General features: G+C 53.8%; 8 protein-coding genes across 8 annotated transcripts; 4 read left to right on the plus strand and 4 right to left on the minus strand.

Moving 5' to 3' along the window:
- Positions 1–751: 751 nt before the first annotated feature.
- Positions 752–4,161, minus strand: BO95DRAFT_447485 (sulfite reductase subunit alpha). The gene has a single exon (XM_025587629.1). It carries the CDS (start codon positions 4,063–4,065, stop codon positions 928–930), a length of 3,138 nt encoding a protein of 1,045 aa, XP_025437337.1. The 5' UTR covers positions 4,066–4,161; the 3' UTR covers positions 752–927.
- A 322-nt stretch (positions 4,162–4,483) lies between these two features.
- Positions 4,484–5,614, plus strand: BO95DRAFT_447486 (uncharacterized protein). The gene is made up of 2 exons (XM_025587630.1): positions 4,484–4,624; positions 4,777–5,614. The coding sequence occupies exons 1-2, from the start codon at positions 4,586–4,588 to the stop codon at positions 5,437–5,439; spliced, it is 702 nt and encodes a 233-aa protein (XP_025437338.1). The 5' UTR covers positions 4,484–4,585; the 3' UTR covers positions 5,440–5,614.
- A 17-nt stretch (positions 5,615–5,631) lies between these two features.
- On the minus strand, positions 5,632–6,413 carry BO95DRAFT_447488 (uncharacterized protein). Its single transcript, XM_025587631.1, has 2 exons — positions 6,392–6,413; positions 5,632–6,338 (listed from the first exon to the last, which is right to left on the minus strand). Exon 2 carries the CDS (start codon positions 6,207–6,209, stop codon positions 5,715–5,717), a length of 495 nt encoding a protein of 164 aa, XP_025437339.1. The 5' UTR covers positions 6,210–6,338; positions 6,392–6,413; the 3' UTR covers positions 5,632–5,714.
- Positions 6,414–9,893: 3,480 nt separating this feature from the next.
- Positions 9,894–10,610, plus strand: BO95DRAFT_287632 (uncharacterized protein). The gene has a single exon (XM_025581695.1). It carries the CDS (start codon positions 10,057–10,059, stop codon positions 10,390–10,392), a length of 336 nt encoding a protein of 111 aa, XP_025437340.1. The 5' UTR covers positions 9,894–10,056; the 3' UTR covers positions 10,393–10,610.
- A 1,078-nt stretch (positions 10,611–11,688) lies between these two features.
- pre9 (proteasome core particle subunit alpha 3) lies at positions 11,689–12,876 on the minus strand. Its single transcript, XM_025587632.1, has 4 exons — positions 12,691–12,876; positions 12,432–12,616; positions 11,963–12,381; positions 11,689–11,888 (listed from the first exon to the last, which is right to left on the minus strand). Exons 1-4 carry the CDS (start codon positions 12,712–12,714, stop codon positions 11,749–11,751), a joined length of 768 nt encoding a protein of 255 aa, XP_025437341.1. The 5' UTR covers positions 12,715–12,876; the 3' UTR covers positions 11,689–11,748.
- Positions 12,877–12,988: 112 nt separating this feature from the next.
- Positions 12,989–14,955, plus strand: BO95DRAFT_287729 (FF domain protein). The gene is made up of 2 exons (XM_025581696.1): positions 12,989–13,212; positions 13,266–14,955. The coding sequence occupies exons 1-2, from the start codon at positions 13,143–13,145 to the stop codon at positions 14,918–14,920; spliced, it is 1,725 nt and encodes a 574-aa protein (XP_025437342.1). The 5' UTR covers positions 12,989–13,142; the 3' UTR covers positions 14,921–14,955.
- Positions 14,956–14,981: 26 nt separating this feature from the next.
- Positions 14,982–16,316, minus strand: BO95DRAFT_447493 (uncharacterized protein). Its single transcript, XM_025587633.1, has one exon. It carries the CDS (start codon positions 16,131–16,133, stop codon positions 15,291–15,293), a length of 843 nt encoding a protein of 280 aa, XP_025437343.1. The 5' UTR covers positions 16,134–16,316; the 3' UTR covers positions 14,982–15,290.
- Positions 16,317–16,872: 556 nt separating this feature from the next.
- On the plus strand, positions 16,873–20,198 carry BO95DRAFT_287745 (putative PHD finger domain protein). The gene is made up of 3 exons (XM_025581697.1): positions 16,873–17,145; positions 17,203–18,014; positions 18,076–20,198. Exons 1-3 carry the CDS (start codon positions 17,097–17,099, stop codon positions 20,047–20,049), a joined length of 2,835 nt encoding a protein of 944 aa, XP_025437344.1. The 5' UTR covers positions 16,873–17,096; the 3' UTR covers positions 20,050–20,198.
- The last annotated feature ends 420 nt before the right edge of the window (positions 20,199–20,618 follow it).

A 20,618-nucleotide genomic window follows, 5' to 3' on the forward strand; every position in this document is an offset into this window, starting at 1 on the left:
TTTCTCATCCTCGCCCTTCCGCTCGCAAAGCAGCCGCAATATCGATATACTGGAATCCCTACTTAGTCAATGTCTATCCGCCACAGCAGTAGGGGACATTCCTGAGCCCATCGACAGGGCACCCGACAGCAACGACCCTGAGGTCCACCGCCACCACCACCACCATCAGCACCGCGAGCAGAAACTCTTGGAGCGGCTGCTCACCACTCTCGCCCGGGTGGACCAATGTTTCCTCATCGTCGAGGGACCGGACGCACATAGTACGGAACGGCTGGTCGCCGCTCTGGCGGAGATTGTCCACCACCGTCCGGTCGACAGGTCACTCAAGGCGATGATCGTAGGATGTATCGGGTACCAGGCTCCTAGAATTGGGCGTCGTGAGAAAGAGAATAGACTAATTTGCATCAAGATCCCGCCTCTCTCGAGCAGCAGGAGAAAGCCAGGCGTGGCCAAAGGGCGGGCACCGCAGTGGAAGCGCCTAAGACCGTCACTTGCGGCGCCAAATGCTGGATCGCTAACTCGGCTTCCGTAGCGGGCTACGCAAACCGTAGTGAGTGATTATATGTCGGGCTTGTAGAGGATCTTAATTCGAGTGCAATTGGCTTGTTACTGAAGCATATGGGTCTGCCACGTACTGTACCCGCCATTGCCTGGATCTAAGGCAAGACCATCACTAGCATGTTTTGGTGGGTTATGGCAATTCGACTCTACTCGAATGAACATAATTGAACACTGAACTGAATGATTTGACAAGTCTATCCAAGTGAAATCCTGTCGGATGTTCTAGATGCGAAACAGCGCTAAACTCAAACAGGAAGGCCAGCTCACCTGCAGTGGTGCCGACCCTCGTGCTTTTCAAAATATACAGAAAGCGTTTCATCCATTTCATCATCCTCCTCCAAACCAACGAACACCCCATCGTCAACTCTAGTACACCTCCAGGACGTATCTCTCCTCGTCCTTGAGCTTCTCGATCTCCTTGTGGGGCTCGACCTTCTTGCCCTGGGCCTTGGCCTCGATGGCGATGGCTTCCTCGAGGACGGCGGTGACGTCGGGCACGGGCCAGGTGGGGCCGCAGAGGTAGAATGCACCCTCCTCGCGGATGTAAGCCTGGACGATCTCGGGCAGCGTCTGGCGCATGCGGTCCTGGATGTAGATCTTCTCGGGCTGGTCACGGGAGAAGGCGCGGCCGAGGACGGTGATGACCCCGGCCTCCTGGTAGGCCTCCCACTCCTCGCCGTAGCAGTACTCCTCGCGCTGGTGACGAGAGCCCATGTACAGCAAGACAGCGCCAATCTCCTTGCCCTGGGCCTTCTCGAGGGCCCGGTGCTGGACAAAAGCACGGAAGGGCGCCAGACCGGTTCCCAGACCAGCCATGATCAAAGGCTGGGTGGACTTGGGAGGCAGCTTCATCACGCTGGACTTGACGCTGACGGTAATGGGGGTGCCCGGTTGCAGGCGGCTCAGGTAACGGGTCGCCTGGCCGAAGCGGTCACGGCCGCGGGGATCGGTCCAGGTAACGGCGACGATCATGAGAGCCACAGTGGTGGGGGTGACCTTCTGGCACGAGGCGATGGAGTACTCACGACGCTTCATGGGGCCGACGATGCGGATCAGGTCGTGGAAGTCAGGGTGGGCAGAGGGGTATTCCAGAAGGATGTCAGCGAAGCTGACAGTGTCGACCTCAGCACGGCGCTTGAACTCCACGGCACCTTCGGGGCCACCGAGGGTGCGGAGATCGGTCTTCTCCTTCTCGTCATCGGCGAACTCGGCAAGGGCTTCGTAGAAGCGCTTGGGAGGGCGACCGAAGATGTCGATGTTCTGAACCAGCGCCTGGTAAACAGTGCGGTTCTCCAGAACCGCGGGGTCCTCACGGCTGGGCACTTCGACAATGTCATCGGCGTTGAGGCCATAGAATTTGATGAACTCGAGAACCTCGTTGGCGTCGTTCTCAGCGTGGACACCCAGTGCCTCGCCGATGTCATACTTGAGTCCAGAGTCGCCAAGGTCGAACTCAATGTGGAAGATGTTACGATCATAGGTGACAGGGGTCAAGCGTCTGTTCTCCTTGACATGAACCGTGAAGGTCTTGGTAGCAAGGTCAGGACGGAGAGCAGTCTTAGTATCATAGGCCTCCTTGAAAGCCAAGCCCTTGGCGGCGGCCTCCCAGTCCTTGAGGTAGGAGGCAGGCTCACTCTCTTCCTTGTCGAAGGCAACAAAGCTGTTGGGGGAGATGTCCTTGGGCAACTGAGGAATCTGGGCTCCCTCCTCAGGGGTCTTCCAGGACTCAGGGACTTCGATCTGGCGAAGGACCTTCTCGAGGTCCTTGCTGACACTCTCCAAAGCATCAGCATTGCCCACAATCGAGGCCAGCTTCTTGATGCCAACCGACTCTTGGGTGGGCAGAGCCACACGCAAAAAGGCGACCTGAATGACAGAAGACTCGGGGACAGACTCTCCGGCAGCGGAGGGGTCAACGAAGTAGAGGGAGATTCCGCGCTCGGCGATGGACTGTCTGAAGGCCACAGGCAGCTTCTTTTCCAGCTCATCGTCCTTCACGCCAGGGGCGTTGACAATGATCTTGCCGCCAGCCTTGACAGAAGCGACAACATCAATGTCTCCCAAAAGCTTGAGGTCTCCGACGAAGGTGGTGTCGGCGGCAGTGACGGAGTAAGGAGCATCCAGAATCTTGGAGCTCTTGCGGATATCGACGCGGACAATTCCTCCTTGAATCAGGTTGTCATGAGCCTTGCTGGTAGTGACATTGCTGGCGGAGTCGGCAGCCAAAGCCTGGGAGAGAACAGTTGCGATATCACCGCCAACGGAGTTGTCAGTGTCCCAGAAAGAGTATTCCTGGACAGCAGACGGGTCCAAAAGCTGGAGGGGCTCAGTCTCGGCGCCAGCCTGGACGATAGGCTTCTCGTGAATAAGCTGGAAAGCGGCGGCGGTGTTGATCAGATCCCAACGCTGAGAGCGGGGGTACTTGATGTCCACGGTGGTCGGGGCCTGCTCACGGTCGGTAGCAAAAGTAAGGGCAGCAAGAACGTCCTCATAGAGGGCGGAACGAACGCCCTGTTCTTGGACGGCCTGCTCGTTGGCAACTTGTCCCAGAACACCGACAGTCTTGACAGACTTGGGCAGCACGCGCAGGAACTCTTCTTCCACGAAGGGACGGTAGACACGGACATTTACCACACCCACACGAACACCGTCCTTGGCGAGAGAGCGGGCGATCTGGGCAGTGAGGGATGCCTCGACGGTACCAAAGGCAACCAGAACAGAAACGGGTTCGGCATGGCCATGGTACTCGAAGAGACCGTAATCGGTTCCGAGCTCACCGTTCAAAGACTGAAGAAGCTCCAGAAGCTTGCCCTGGTTGTCGAGGTGGCGGCTGCGAGAATCCTCCAGAGTCTTACGGACAGATTCGTACGTGCGAGCAAGGCCGGCTTGATCGAGGATGTCGATGACACGAGTGTGCTCCCGGCCAACGCGCACACCATCATAGATGTGAACGGAAGGCAGGACAGAGGCGAGCAGAGTGGTCAGGAGGGCCATGTGCTGCGATTCGTGGGCAGAGGCACTGGAAACCAGACCCAGTCCAAGCTCCTCGGCGAGGGCGAGGGCAGTGGCATAGTCGGAGACCAGGCCGTCTTCGGCGGCATAGTCGACAGCAGCAACATGGGCAGCAACAGGGCTAGCCACAGAGTAGAGCAGCGAGAGTTGCTCCAAAGCCGCACGCATGTATGGGAGGGTAGCCGAAGAGGCAACGATACCCTGAGGGACGTGGCGCTTCTTCAGGTCGAAGTCTTGAGAGAAGATGTAACCGAGAGCGATGTTACCGGCACCCTGGCGAGTCTCCATAGCCTTGATCTCGGGGGATTCGCCATTGGCATTGGTCTCCTGGCTGGAAGCCCACTGGCGGAGAGCAGCATCCAGATCGAATGACTCAGGAGAGTAAGAGAAGATCTTATCACTGAGGAGGTATGCGACCTGCTGAATGAGGGTCTGGGCGGTCACATAGGTAGGGCCGCTGAGGGCGGACAAGGCTGGGGAAGAAGCACCCATTGTGAGGAAATCTTGCCTAGATACCGGTGTCACACAACCGATAACACTTAGGGTGAAGACAAGAGAGAGAGAGAGAGAGAGAGAAAGAGAGAATAAGTGGAGGAAAGACGAGGGCAATGAGGGGGAGGGGGATAAAAAGCCCGTCGCCGCCGTATAGAAAAGCCCAGGGGATCATGCCTTATCCGGCTAGTGGCAATCACGCAATTTCTTATCGATAAAAAATTGGAGGGTCGGAGGCGGGATCTGAGGGCAGAATCTCTCCGCTTTCGGCCGACTTCCCCGCATTACTAATGCAAGGAACCATGGGGGCCTGGGCAGTGAGCACGTGAAGGGTCGGTCCTTCTGCCTGAGGCACGAACTGTGAGTTTGTGCTGAGTAGGTTTGTAATGGACCCGCTGATCTCCCCAATAAACGTCATCCGCGCATTTCCTTTCAAGCCGCACTGCAGGAGATTGAATCCCCCAATTTACTATATCCGTCCACTGATCACATCCGTACTTCACTACATACAATCAGCATAATGGCTAACGTCGCTCTACTCGGTTCTACTGGCATGGTGGTACGTCCTGAGCAAACAAGCTCTTTTTAGGCTCACGCCAAGGCCCGTGCTGTTCTCCCTTGATGACATCCCTGCTCTAGACTATCGCGATGTATATGGGAGGTTCCGAGAAAGACTCTACTCAAGAATATACTAACCACAAATCTTCCCAGGGGAGCTGCATTCTCACCAGCCTGCTCAAGAACCCCTCTATCGCCCGCGTGGACACAATCTCCCGCCGCACGCCGCAACCTGCCACGGCCGCGCCGCAGGAGAAGCTCACCACCTTCGTCTCCGACGACACCTCCAAGTGGGCCGAACAGCTCGCGTCGCTGACCCCGACCCCCAGCATCTACATCTCCGCCTTCGGCACCACCCGCGCCGCCGCCGGCGGGTTCGACAACCAGTACAAGATCGAGCACGGTCTAAACGTCGAGACGGCGCGCGCGGCGCGCGACGCCGGCGTCAAGGTGTACGTGCTGATCTCCTCGTCGGGCGCCGACAAGGGCTCGTTCTTCGCCTACCCGCGGATGAAGGGCGAGATCGAGGAGGATGTCAAGGCGCTGGGCTTCGAGCGGACCGTCATCCTGCGGCCCGGGCTGATCGGCGGGCAGCGCGAGGAGAGTCGCCCCGCGGAGGCGGTGGTGCGTGGGTTCGCGGGTCTCCTGGGCAAGGTCCACTCCAGCCTGAAGGACGGATGGGCGCAGGATGCCGATGTCATCGGCCGGGCCGCGGTCAATGCCGGGTTGAAGGCGCTGGAGGGCAATGTCCCTACCGGTAGTGAGAAGGTCTGGACGCTGCATGGCAGCGAGATCCTTCAGTTGGGTAAGGAGTAGAAGGACGGAAACAATCTTTGAACGGCTTGATAGCACTGCACTAGTTGGCTTTCCGGAGTTGGTGCATTACTAATTTGTGTATTTTTACGGGAACCGAAATTGTGATTGACGGACTGGACTGGACTGGGATAGGAGTTTGAAGTCAACCATATATCTCTTAATACGACTATCGCTATCACATACTGCCTTAAAAAGTAGAACGATGCGATCATTGGCAAATTATATCAGGCTTCTATTGAACAAAGTACGTATGTATCACAGAAATCCACTCCGTATCAATACTTCTTATTCCAATCGTTCACCTCCTTCCCCTTCTTCGTCTGGCCCCGCTTGCTCGACGCCTCCCGATCCGCATTCCGTTCCGGGGCCCCCTCCGTAGGATCCCGCCCCTCGCTGACGCCCTTGTTCGCGCCACTGACGTTCAACGGGTTGCTCACTTTGCCGCTCTGGTTGGTCTCCTCCTGCGTCGCCTCGATCTGGCTCTCCGGTGAGGTCTTGGAGGGGTCGAAGGCCGCATCGTGCTGCGAGACTTCCTGGTCGGTGCCGGTCTTGGAGAACTCGGAGGGCTGCGGGTCCAGCACGTTTCGGTCGCCGGACTCCATCTCTTCGCGCTGGCCTTGAGACGTGCGGAGCGCGGGGATGAAGTGGAAGGGTCGTTGCGTGTTCTGGTTCACGGTTGCGGTTGCGGCGGCGGGGGTTTGCCGAAGATGGTGGATGCTGCTGCTCTGGCGGAGAGCGCTCCGGCTGATGGATGTGATTTGTTTGAACATGGTTGATGATGCTTGATGATTTTTTGGTTTGCCTGCAGGACTTGGGAGAGGAGTAATGGAGCAATTGAGGTATGTCGAACGATGTAGTATGTATGGTTTTATAGTACTGGAAGCGCGAGGTATGGGTGTCTTAGTCGTTTAGTCAATGCGGCTCGTATCTTAGAGAGATTGGAGAAACTTACAGATGAATGAGGACTTCAGCAGTAGTAAATGGGATTGGAAATGTATGATGGAAGAACAAGATCGATCTGGGGAGGGAGAAAGGGAAATGGAAGGTGGAATGAATGCCCGCCGCTCGCACCCATCATGTTGACGTCATCGGCACTGCAGAAGACATGGCTACCACGTGATGTGAATATGCCGGGCATTGTGCCATCGCAAGCAATGCATGTCTATTGTGTTCAACCCAGGAATTGATCATCCGCTTTTACTTGGGTATTTACTTGAGAACATTACTATTCATCAAATGATCATTTGCGAACGACATCAAGTGCATTTGGCCCAATTCACGGCAGCTTTACGACTCGCTTGTTACTGACAATACCGAATTGACGTACACGAGGACTACGCAAAAATAGTATCTACTGCTTGCTGTCATACTAAAAGCCGGCTCGAATAGAGTCTGCCGAGAGATTGGCATAGCACTCTGAGGGTAGCCGCTAAGAAAGAAACATATCTGCCGGATGGTAGAAATGCTTTCTCTAGGCCCGTCCACAAAGCCTGCCCGACATGCCACGTCAATTATCACACACCTGAAATGATCCTCGGGCGACTGTTGAAGGGTGATAGGCACAGTCCTCGTGCATTTCGGTACCAGAATTTGATATCACCCTCGATGCGGCTTTCTCCGCTGGGACCGACACCTTCACGCAAGCCTTGCGTAGAATGAGAACCGACTAAATGCCCAGCTGGTCCACAATTGGACTGAAGCACAATGCATTCTAGGGCCGGGTCTATCGATCATGCTGTGACTTGCGAATGTCTTGACTCGAAGAGGAAAGTGCAATCGTAGAATGACCCAGACATCCTTTATTCGCCGTTCGACCCCGAGAGGAGGGCAAGGTTTATGCCAGGAGCAGGGGTCTAGACTATGCAGGACGCACTTTTCGTAGCCCAAGCCCAACATCCGCAGGAAAACAACTTCAGGTGCCAACTTGCAGATGCGAGGACCCGGAATTCATCCATACTAGCTTTCTTAATGCGTGTTTCTCATGGGCTCCAGACATCACGACAGGGGTCTTCTTAGCTTGCATGCACTTCCCGAGCAGCCTGTCAGCTGGTGAACTTCATTGGATATGAAGCGCTGACGCTATTTAATAGCCTTTCGAAAATGGACCAATCTCGGCTCGTGCGCTCGGAACAGCAAAGAGTGCGTTCTCACTTTAATCCCCCCAATGCCTGTTTCGCAGGTTCCATTTGTTGACTGCAAGAGAAAAAGGTACGCGCAGAAGCGCAGAAGAAGCCGGTCACGTTACAATCACGGGATCGAAGGAACCCAGCATAGTGGTGCGCGTGGGTGGGTCTCAAAATCCAATTTCAACGTCGTCAGAAGTATATGTAAAAGTCATCGTAGTATGCAGCAGGCATTTCTCGAGCTGTTGCGGCCAGAAAATCACCCCATAGATTTTGGGGTACTGAAAGGGGATCGGCCGGCCTAGCAAGGCCATCTTCTCAAATCCGTAGGCCCCGAATCCTTGTTTCTAATGTGCAATCGCCACAGGCGAGGCTGGATTAGAAACATCCGAAGTAAGACAGCCTGCGAGAAGAGGCAGATGGGTGGCAAATCGCGCTCTGGTATCCGGTGGGAGGAAAAGTCTGAATTCAATGCACGGTGTGTTATCGATGTAATTTCATCATGGCGGTGGTCAGCCAAATCCGGCAGCTGCTGAGTTGGCAACGGCAATCAGTCCATGGATTTATGCTCGCCCACCCAGTGTACCGGACGCCAGAGCGCACCAGCCGATGATTCGATGCTCAATACTACAGGCAGACAAGTAAGAGCCTTTCACGCAATCATCTTCTAGGATGTCCGGACAAGCGGAGATGTGGGAGTATCGAACCCCTATTCGCGGAGTCGGAGGCAAGTCAAAGCGAAATCGACAGCCTCAGAGCCCTTCTAACATTGCACTGATCAGTTTCCAGTTGAGAACAGTCCTCCATCAGCACAACAGACTTGAATCTCGAGCAATTGAGCCAGACGAAGGGTGCCACGTCAGTGAGTCTCCGAGCTCTAATGCAGCTGCATGGATTCAACTGTAGGTGCACCGTACCACAGTCGGTATCTGCCATGGCTGATGAGCACAAATGATATCCTATCGTTTTCAGCGGAGCAAAGCAAGTAACTGAAGATAAACCCTGCACCTGAGCGGGGGCACATGCGGGATTATTCCTCTGCAGATGTGGGAGATCAGCTGAAGAGAATCGGTCCCTCATAGAGACCTGAGCTCGTCATGCAAATGCAAGTCATGTTCACTCTATAGGGTCATGTCCAAGGACAAACCAGGTGCCAATCGAGGCCTTCCAGTGACGCGTCTTTCGCCACCATGGATGGAGCGAAGAGAATTTCCTTGGTAAGTGATGACCAGACGGAAGCCTGCGGAGTATACGAGACGGTCACAGGCACGAGGGTTAGCTCATCTGCAAAAGATCGATCAGTGTCCAACAAATTGGAAAAAGCAACTTATTAGTGTTGCAGCCAGACAACGAAACCCTGGCCTATTGGGCAGGCTGGCAGCTTGCTAGAGGTTCGAAAAAGAAAAATGCACCCAGAAGCGGATTCAATCTAGAATCCGGCTTCTTTCTCGGCATGACTCCGTTGCAGAATGTATGCCACCAGGATCGCTTGCGATTGAACTAATTGATCGTAAGCAGATAGTCACAAAGTCATGGATGGGAGAGCATGTAACAAACCAGACTAGTGGTCGGGGCATTGATCACATTGACATTTCAAACGGCACCCGTAGTTTTCTATCCCCTCCATGCCAAAACGTTAGGTTGCCGTTCAACGGGAAGGAAAAGACCTTCGATGTAAGACGGACAGCATGACAGCTGGCACAAAAGTAAAAACGACTGCCTCATGCAGGAGCTTTGATCCAGCAAGCGGATGGTCTGGTTGATTCTTGAATTCCGGTTCGTACGCAGCGGAAAGCCATAGACGAAGCGGGGACGATCAACGGAGCATCTCAGGCTGCAACAACAATCCGAGCTAACAGGACAAAGGCCAAAAAGAGATCAATCATGGCGAATGAGGGATTTTCAACACGGGCTGGATGAGAGAACACGACAGCAGGATGTATGCATTTGTGAATCACCCGGTGATTACAGTTGCCCCGAACAGGAAGGGGGTGGGTTTTTCGTGTCTCCACAGTCAAGGAAATTCCAGCATAGCCAACCGCGAAATCACTGGATGGGGAGGTGTGGGTGTGATGATAGAACACCGTAGTCGACAAGCCATCGGATGCTGAGCTGAATTCGATCGACAATTGATGGGCATGGGACGATAATTGGCCGTCTTGTAACATGAACGCTTTTGACGAAACATAAATAGGGCCACGGAGGCCGTCCACTTCTCGAATTCTGAATCAATAACCGTTTCACACTCTGCTTCTTCAAGGAAAACCATTCGAAATAAGACTTCGCTGTCGATTAAAGGTGTTTCAATTCCAGGGCAACCTTCAACCTTCAAGAGTCTTGTGCAAGCTTAGCCTATCAAATCTCTGCACGGCGGCAGGATCTTTGAGCGGACCAATAAAACACAAGCTAGACACTTGAAACCGCAAGCTGCAGCAACGGACAGTGAGTTTCATCCAGACCCTAGGAAAACATTAGCTGACAACGAGAATTAGGTATGTGCTTCTACAACCAGAGGAAGTTTTCATGCGGTGACTGGAGTTGGACCACCTTCGCTCACCGTTGCAATTACGAATATCGTACGGGCGAGACATGCGGCATGAGACTCGTGAATGAGACCTTCAACGAGAAGGTGAAATGCCGCCTGTGCGATAAGATCGATACCAAGGTGCGGCGGCGAAACGCCGAGGTGGAAAGATTGACTCGATGGAAGCGAGAGGGAGGCACCCTCGTAGCTTCCATGGAACGAAGTCAGGCTTTGATCAAGGAGCTCGAAAGAGAAATCTTCCAGCTGGAGCGAGAGAAGCAAGAAAAGCAGCGAGCACTGTCATAGGAGGACCTTGATGATCTGCGGTGGGAAAATTGAGCGAGAATGTCGCGAGTCAGATGCTGTTTCTTTTCTTCAAATTTCAGATTCCCTCATTGGTTATGCTTCGATCATTCTTCTTGTTTGTATCTTTGGTGGTTAGCCCCTGGGTTTCACTGTCGATGTGTCACGTTGCGTGAACTCGACCATTGTTCATTTCAAACTCGTCTTTCAGGCCGCAGCCTCACAATGGTTGGCGGATAGTTTTCGGTTTGAGCAAAAAGCCCTGAGCAAGAGGATCAGGTCCAATAAAGTTGTTTCAATGTTGAAATATTTGGCATTCCCAGGCGCTATCCCTCGGTGGAAGTTCCACACCGTAAGCGCCGATGTTGATGAGCGGCTCGTCAAAGCCAGAAGAGCGTTTCACCACAGCAATTGTTCGGTGAAGAGGGCATGAATGTAGTCAATTACAGCATAAGATGTCCCTTCTGTGAAGAATCACCCTATAAAGCGATGTAGCTGCCCTGGCATTTTCATGAAAGAGAGCAGTGAGAGTTGCGAACGAACGATGGGCTTGGAGATATGGAGCTGGAACAATGGATGGATCCATGATGGATATAGACCAAACCCCGCGTTTCGGCAATCGCCACGTGATGGCCCTCCTCTTTCGGTTAGAGGCGTCCTCTTCCCAGAGGTGTGTCAATTGCCAGCACCGATGGTGGATGGATCCAGCACCACGACATCATTAGGTCCGTCAAAGTTAGCTCCTTGCACCAAGCTCCGCTGTGATAATATGAGGTATATAATCCGGACATGGTTCTGCCTTGCGTATTCGGGTCATAATGGATTGATTGAATGTGCTGCACCAGGGCTAAGATACAGCCAATATTCGACATAAAATGCTGCGGGATGCCATTTCGCCCATACTCTCTATAAAGTGGGTACGGGACAAAGATATGGTCTGATTTCGGGGCGTCATATTTATATAGGAATGTGGCACCCTGGGCTCAGGGAAGCCCTTCGTTTGTTCAGGCGCCCAATGTCAATGAGGTCTTCCTCAGCTACGTGGACCATTCAGCTTCGGAGATCTATGAAGAACCGGATCGGATGTCCCTCAGATACACGAGGACAAATGTACAACGAATTGTCCGGAAGCCAGCTTGATATCGCCGCTTGCCACGTCACCCGTGGACAACGTCAGTTACGCTTCAGGTGCAGCTTCAGGGAAGTGTTCTGTGTGCCATGATTTGATGCAGGTCTCTCCTAGCCAGTTACATGCTTATGAGCGGTGCAAAGCCTACGATGTATAGCTCAAGAACGTTTGGTCAATGGAAACAAATGATATTATCTTGGTCAAAAAGCAGAAAGCTGTCATTCACTCATTTATTTGATCTCACCAGCCTCGGGCTCATCGTCAACCTTGGCCAATCCGTGCTCTTTCAATAGAGCATTGATCTCATCGGCGCTCCACAGATGGTGGTAGATCTTGCCTTCGGGCGTTCTTCCCACCGTCGCGAACTCGACTTTTTATGATGTGCATGTTAGCAGGTGATGCAGGTGAGATACAGTCTGTACGATCCGGAAAGGAACCACTTACTCTTCTCACTGCTCAACTTCGTTGAGTCCATCGTCTTGCTCAAGACCTTCACCGCCATGGCGCAAGCCTCCTTCAGATCACAGTCCTCCTTGTAGTCTTGCTTGAGCAGGCTTTGGGCGCTTGCGTTGTTGGCACCCACGCTGGTCGCTTTCCAACCACCGTAGTTACCGCTGGGGTTGCTCTGGTACAACTGGAACTGCCGAAGAGGGTCGTAGCCCGCATAGATGAATGACACACCGAAGGGACGAAGACCACCGTGTTGGGTATATCCTTGTTTCAGATCGCACAACCGGCGGACCAGTTGCTCGCAAGGAATCTCTTCGTTGTAGGTAAGAAGGTACCGCTGAGCGGCTTGTCGGGCGTAGTTGATCAGGATGTTCGCGTCTGCCGTCATACCAGCAACAGCACAGATCATGTTGCTGCCCAAAATGTTAGGCTAGTCAAGGGCGGTGGGATGAGGACCGCATACTCATTCAGTGTGTACAACTTCTCGGCAGATGTGTCCTGCTCGAGCAGCTTGCTAGTGACTTTCTTTTCCGCGGCCAGGACGATTCCATCCTTGGCGAGAATACCCAGAGCAGTACCGGCGTGCGAGATGGCTTCTAACGCATACTCAACCTGGTACAGGCGACCTTCGGGGGAGAAGATGGTTGTCTGTCGAAGAACGTCATCGGGTCAGCTAGGAAGCTTCCGAAAGAACAATTGATCATCGGGGGGGATAAGCATACTCTGGAATCGTATCTTCTTGACATCTTGAACTAATCGAACAAATATTGAGAAACTTCAGTTGTGTATATCAAGCAAAGAGAAAGGGTGGAATGAGCGGAGTTGTGATGGGGGGGGAAAGATGAAGGGAGATGCCGAGCAAGCTGTGCAGTTGAAGGTCGGATGAGCTCCCGTAGGAAAGTAGGAAGTGAGCGAGTGAGTGACCGACCAGGCAACTTCGCCCTGGCGCGTCCACCAGCCAGCCCGCCCCGGGCTGACAAGACCATCCGTCCGCCAAGCTCGGACCACCCCGAGATTCCATGCGAAGCTCTCCGCGACACTGGCGCAAATTATCTTCCAACGGCGCTGCAGGACTTCAACCATTTGATTTAACAATCCTTCGTTTATGAGCTAAGACATCTTCATTCACTTCACATGTGTACTTGAGTGGTACTTTGCATATCTATATTTCACCATGCTAAGGTCGACATATACCCCACCTCCTCCGCTACCTCCAGGATGGACCGAACATAAAGCTCCTACGGGTTCGCTCACCTAAACAGAGTCTCGTTTGAATCTCGTCCCTAATTCAATCTAGGACATACATACTATTACAATGCGCAAACCAAGCAATCCACCTACACCAGGCCTCTACCAGTCCCGACGCAACCTCAACCGCCGACAATAACGCCGCAACAACCCACCTTCAACACGAACATAGACACACTGCCCCCATTCTCTTCTACTCCTTATGCGCCTCACGGATTCGGTCTTGCTGCCCAGGGCTTCAATGCCATCCCCCAATATGGACAGCAGCAAGGAAGTCAGGGCCAAGGGAACTTCCGTGGCGGAAGAAACAGCTATGATCGTCGACGTCGGGGGCCAGAAGACAGGCCCAAGAAGAAGCACGCAGTGTCAGGATGCGCGCCCTGGGTGCTTGTGAAGACGAAACTCGGAAGACGATTCGTTCACAATCCGGAGACAAACGAGAGCTATTGGAAAATCCCTCCCGAGGTGATGAAAGGGGTTCTCGAGTTCGATCGCTTGGAACAAGAGGCACTAGCGAGAAAGGAACGGGGCGAAGATGTCCAGGACTTTGAAGACCTGGAACATGCAGAGGGCAGTTCAGGAGAGAGACAGGAAGCCGAGATTTCGGCAAGCGGGCCCACAACAGCACACGCTGAGGAGGACAGCGACGAGTATGAGGAAGTCGAGGTTACGGACGACGAAGACGAAGACCAACCCTTCAAACGACCGAAGACCGATGAAGATGAAGGTCACCCCCAACCTGTGGAATTTACGGAAGAAGATATGGAATATCAGTTAGCAGCGATGGGAGAAGAATACGGCCTTGACCCCGGCGAGTATGGCGAACCAGGCGAGGAAGGGTGGGAGGAGGGTGCTGAAGGTCTGCCGCTCACGGAGGAGGATGCTACGGCTCTGTTCCGCGACCTCCTCGACGACTTCCATATTAATCCCTTCACGACCTGGGAGAAGATCATTGAAGAAGGCCACATCATCAATGACAGCCGCTATACTGTTCTCCCGAACATGAAAGCGCGTCGCGACCTCTGGTCAAACTGGAGTCGCGATCGTATCCAAGAAATCAAGGAGCGCAAGCAGAAGCAAGAGAAGAAAGACCCGCGCATAAAATACCTCTCATTCTTGCAAGAACACGCAACCCCAAAACTGTACTGGCCAGAATTCAAACGGAAATATAGGAAAGAGCCAGAGATGAAAGACCCACAGCTGTCGGACAAAGACCGGGAGAAGTTCTACCGCGACCTGGTATCTCGAATGAAGCAGCCCGAAAGCAGTCGAAAATCCGATCTCTCGGCTCTGCTCAAGTCTGTGCCTTTGCATGAATTGAACAAATCATCCAACCTCGAAGCGCTCCCCACCTCTATCATCACCGATCTCAGATACATCGCACTAGCTCCCAAAGTACGTGATCCGCTTATTGAGACATACATCTCGACCTTGCCCCCGGCGCCAGAGGATAACCTCACCGCCGATGAGAGAGAAGAGCTGGAGCGAAAGAGAATGGAGCGAGAAAAGCGCGAGAGGGCTTTGGCGGAACGTGAGAAGCAAGTTGAAGATGAAAAGCGGAAGCAGAAGGGCGAACTCATCCGTGGCAAACATCTCCTAAGAGAAGGTGAGGTCGAGCTTGAGGAAGCTATGCAAGTCAACAAGGGCGGCCTGCGCAGCTACCTGGAAGCAGAGGACCAATCGTCCAGACCTCAAGGGGAATAGGGAGCATTTGGGAAGTGCATTTCATGTATAGGATAATCATGATTTTAGATGAGTGTAAGATACATGTTGAACCATTTCTGTCTCTATCTAAAGGATCAATCACACAATGCTTATGATTCAGCTATGCGGGCGTAATATGCCCTGCCACACAAGCAAGCGCAGGTGTGGAGGTATGAAAGAGCAAGTAAGCTAGCAGGACAGCACTCGCGTTGCCAACACTGTGGCGAATTAAGATGATTAGTAGCAATTTTGTCTGATCGCACATAGCTCATGGGGTATCATTGTAAGTTTTTAGAAAAGTTCTGGACCTCCCTCTTTGTGAAATGACGCCGTTTGTTTGTGTCCCACGCCTGAACCTTGACTCTAACAATTACCGGAACCTCCAGTTGTCCCAATCATCATCGTCATCGTCATCGTCGTCATCATCATCGTCATCCTGTTCATCTCCATTCTCGTGACGGCGTCCAGCGTGGCCCAGCTCATCCTGCGGCGCAGGGGTAGCGGATGGAGACTTATCCATGTCCTGCACTGCTACATCCTCGGTTGGTCTAAGTTGCCGCAGCTCTTCGCGTTTCTGTTTGAGGCGCTTGAGACGCTCCTCTAGCTGTTCCATCTCATCGAACTCGTTCTCCATGAAGCGCGCCGCATCCTCGCGCTCCCCTTCCGCCTCCACCTCGCGGTTCTTGCTTATCGTCTCGGATTCGCGCTGTTGCTGTGCAGCGATCTCTTCCGCGGTGAGGGGCGCGGCTGAGATGGTTGCCGTCGAGGTCAGCGCCGCGGGCCGGTGTGGCATGCGCGTTGGTGCCACCACCTCGCGCTCAAAGGCCGCCCACTCATCCTCATCCACGGTTTGAGGAAGTGGTACTGGGGCTGTCCCAGCAGGGGTTTCTGAAGGTTGTCCCGCCGGCTCGGAGGAGTCGCGCTCGATGGGAGCGTCTGACGGGGCTTCGGGACCGGCGACTTCCTCGTCTAATTGTTCGAGCTCCTCCTCCTCATGTTCCTCTTCGATGGCCGTCGCGCTCGGTGGCTGTATCGTCATATGCCCCGCCGGCGAATTGGAATCTGCGCCGGCCGGCCTGATCCTCTTGCGCATCGGGTCGTCGGCGGGATCTACCTTTCTTTTCTTGGTTACACGGTTGCCCGTGCTCCCTGTCTGAGAGGAGCCCTTGCGGGTGGCGAGCTCATTGCGGAGTAATGAGCGAACATCGGCCATGATCTTTCTTCTGGGAATGGGGATAAATGCTATGATGATGTAAAGAGACAATGAGAAGGAGAATGAAAATGTTTCGTTGGAATTACTAGATAGGTAGGTAGGTAGGAGGTAGGTAATGTAAAGCCCTTTTTCAAACCAGGCGATTAGAAAATCAATCTATGTGGGGATTCCGGAGAAGCTTTGGAAGGGCGGCGAAGAATAAACGCGACGAGAACGGGCGACGGGCGCACCGCGCGACAAGCCGATTCCGCGGAGCCGCAGTCACGTGGTATCCATTCGGGCTCAGCTGATTCAGCATCCGAACCAACTCTCACTTAATCAGCAGCCTGGAGGAGGTTCAACCGCGACAACATCTCCTTTTCTTCTTCCCAACCTCGGATCATTCTTTCTCATCTCCCATCGACCCTGGCTGATTCTCGCTTGGCGCACCTTTAATCAAGAGTCGCCACTGTGCAATACATTTTTGCGCACTCTCTGTTCGCAGCTCACGATACCACGCCTAAATAACCCGTGAGGCTTGAGCCACTTTTCGCGCGAACCCCGCCCACGCCAAGCATCCTGCGCGCGACACCGGTTGTGGTTGTTGAACAAACCTCCCGAGTCCTCCCTCCCTCCCTCCCCGTCACGGATGGTGACGCCACGGACTATTCAGTCCCATCGTCTCTAAATAAGTCAGTCGCTGGGGCTTGGAGAAGATCAAGTAATACTTGCGCGGACCGCAGCACAGCAGTGCCAGTCGCCAGTTGCCTTTCTCTGTGTATTGCTTTAGCTCTTCTGATGCCGTAGAACCGTGACCTGGGTGGCGTGCGCAACTTTCCCTTTGGACACTTTGGATCCAGCCCATGATCTACCTCCCCATTCGCTTTCCTTTTACACCAACAATTTCGCGCCGTAGAAATTTGAAAATCTACTTCAGTCATTCACTCCCATCATGGCTGGTAAGCTATCGATCGTATTCCACCCATGTTTCCCTACCGGAGCCAACACTGTCGGTGGGCGGTGTTGGCGGCAGGCAAGCTTGGAAACAAAACTATGGCACGAATTGGATGCAGCTAACAAAGAACTTCAGATGAACCGAGACGCTCTGGTCGCTCGACCAAGGGCCAGCACAAAAACCTCGACATGATCACCGAGACGCCGGCGAAGAAGACGAAAGCCAAAGCTCAACCGAAGGAGAAACTCGCGAAGCCGTCCGTGGAGCCGACACCTGCTCCTAGCGAAGAGGAAGAGATTATCCGATGTATCTGCGGTGAATACGAAGAGGAGGAGGATATTGAACGTGACATGATCTGCTGTGATCGATGCTCTGCATGGCAACACAACGACTGTATGGGCCTCACGTTCGCTAAGGGAGAAGAGCCCGATGAATACTTTTGCGAGCAGTGCAAGCCCGAGAACCATCCGGTCCTCTTGGAGAAGATCTCGCGGGGCGAAAAGCCGTGGGAAGAAGCGGCCGAACGGCGACGCATAGAAGCGGAGGAGAAGAAAGCCTCGCGGCGCAAGAAGGGGAAGAAAGGCGGCCGACGAGGTCGACAAAGTGAGGTCAAGGTTGAAACGAGTACTCCAGCTCGCGCAGCACCCTCGACAACACCTGCCCCTACTCCTACCCCAGCTCCCGTGGCTGCGCCTGCGCCTGCTCTTGCGCCTGCTGCTCCTCCTCCTCCGCCTCCTGCTCCTGCTCATACTCCTTCTCCTGCTGCCGAAGCCCCTGCTATCGAAACTTCGGCTGCTGCGCCTGCTAAGGAGCCATCTCCTGCTAAGGCGCCAACTCCCGCCAAGGAGCCAACTCCCGAGAAAAATGGACATACTCCTGAGGCTCCACCAGCAAGCGCCCAGAAACGCAAGTTCGAGGAGCATCAAGAAGCTCCAACCGCGGAAGCTGTACGTAGCCTGTTCCTTTTCTGGCTTGACCACGCCTGACTGACACTGATCCTGATGATAGGAACCAAAACCCAAGCAGCAGAAGATCTCACCCCCAGCCGCCACCCCAACACCTCCCCCCGAACCGGCTCCAGTGAAGGATGAGCCCGCCGGGCAGTCTTCTCGACATGGCTCCACTGCATCGCCATCGCCGACCACCGCAGACGTGACGAAGTCCTTGGAAGAACCCACTAACCCGGCTCGAAGAAGTGCTGCTAGTGCCCTGGTCAAGTTATTTGTAGATCAGATTTCTGAGTCCCAGAAGAAAGGATCTTTCAGCTTGCCCAAAGGGAAACCCGTGGAGGAAGTTGCGCGGCAGCTTGGACTCTCGATTGAGAGTGCTATGTACCAGAATATATGCGGAGGATCTGGAGAGCCTACAGACCCGTATAAGACACAATTGCGGACGATCCTGTTCAACGTAAAGAAGAACCCTTCTCTACGGGATCGTCTGCTCGTAGGTAGTTTACTTCCCGATGCCCTCTCTAAGATGAGCAGCCAAGACATGGCCAGTGAGGAGCTCCAGCAGAAGGATGCTGAGATCAAGCGGGAAGCCGAGCGTCAACACATTATCATCCAAGAACAAGGGCCGCGCATTAGACGCACCCATAAGGGTGAAGAACTGGTCGAAGACGAAAACCATACCGCCGCCAGCGAGCCGGTCTTCTCCACGGCCGCATCTCGACGCAGTTTGGCCGAGGCCGACGGCAGTCCTGCCGGACAGAGTCCGACCAGTCCAACGCCACAGACGACTGAGACCGATGGCGCTGCACAGAAACATCCCAATGAGTCCAAGCTCCCCGATGGGGTGGACATTCGTCGCGATGACTTCCCTCCGAGAGCACATTCGCCTGGTGGCACCAGCCACGAGCCTGTCTTCCCTGAAGTGTCGGCTCATATCCGCGAACAGCTACCAGCACGCAAGGCACAGGCCGATGCAGAGATTGATAAGTTGCTCAAGGACGATGAACCCGAATCGCCGCCCTACTCACCCAAGGACTACCACGACGAAGGATCGATCTGGCATGGCAAGGTGATGATGAGCACCATTGCCGAGTTCTCCTCCTCGGCGAAGCACGCAGGAGGCGCCGACCTCAGCGGGCGTATACCCTGGAGCCAGCTGGTTCCCTCGACTTTGCTTGTGGACGGACGCATCGACACTCAGTTGGCGGGCAACTATCTCTGCGGTCTGCGATTCAGCTCGTCGACCGATGTCACCGTCATCTCGATCAGCAGTCCCGAGAACCCCAAGCAGAGGACCGGCTTCGACAAGCTGTTCAGCTACTTCCAGGACCGCAACCGATACGGGGTGGTGGGCAAACACCCACTGCCGGCTGTCAAGGATACCTACCTGATTCCGATTGAGGCCGGTTCGACCAAGAAGCCCGACTTCATCGAGCTGTTGGAGAACAACACCCTCGAGGACCCCATGCCCGAGCGGGTGCTCCTGGTAGTCTTCGCCGTCAAGACAGGCGATTCGAACCCTCCCTCTGTCCAGCCTTCTCATCCCACCAGCCAGGAGCCCGGTGCTTCTGCCAGCCCTCTCACCACGGCTCCCTCGCAGCAGCAGCAACAGCAACAATTCCCGACCCCGGCCCCCCCTCGCCATTCCTCTCAATTCACCCCCAGCCCAGCACCATCGTTTCCCGCCACGCCGCAGGCGCCCATCCCCTACGGCCAGCAACCGCAGCAACCACCCGCAGCGGCCACCCAGTACCCCTCTTATCCCCCTCCTCAAGCTTCCACCCACCAGGCTCCCTTCACAGGTCTGGCGGCAGCCATCCAGGTCTTGGGTCCGCAGGCCGCCCAATCCCCCGCTCTTCAGCAACTGCTGCAGCAGGCGCCCAACGCCGACGTCTCTCAGCTGGGAGTGATCAAGGAGATCCTGCTACGCCGTCCCGAGGCCAGTTCAGATTACAAGCTTCTGACGGACGAATTATTCAAGGTCACCGCGGCCAATGGACATCCTGGCGGAGGACAGCAGAACAACCGGTAGAAGGGAAAGCTTAGATATTTGCTGTATAGTACTTCATCTTTCTTTCCTTTTTCTTTTCTCCTCCTCTCCATCCCCTTCATTCGCCGCATCATCTTCTCCTTTCCTCCCATTCCTTACCTTCTCATTTCAGTCTCATAGTTGGAACTTGGTGTTCAAATCTTAGTGGCGGGCTCTTTCCCCGAAGGTTTCCAAACTACCTCTTTCTTTTCTTTTTTCTTTTTATATCTTCATCCGTTCTTAAAATGTGTATTTGGGCGAAAAACGGGGGGAGCTTTTCTTCCGATTATTACTTATTCTGTCATGTTTTTGTTCTTTGCTTTTTTTTTTCCTTTCTTGTGAAGACGCGCAGGCTATTTATTTGATCCAGCGATGGTCTATGCTGTATGTTTTTCCAGTTGCGGCTTGATTGCCCGATTGTCACTTCCCAGAGGCCAATTTGATGTATGCATTTCCAGATTGTACGGCAGATAACGCAGATCTTTTCGATCGATTGAACAATATACTCATTATTCAATAACATTTTCTACTTCATGATTTATTTGTTTGGAAGAATTGAATTAGAGGCTCTT

The sequence above is a fragment of the Aspergillus brunneoviolaceus genome, assembly GCF_003184695.1.
Source record: "Aspergillus brunneoviolaceus CBS 621.78 unplaced genomic scaffold BO95scaffold_90, whole genome shotgun sequence".
Taxonomy (NCBI): Eukaryota; Fungi; Ascomycota; class Eurotiomycetes; order Eurotiales; family Aspergillaceae; genus Aspergillus; species Aspergillus brunneoviolaceus.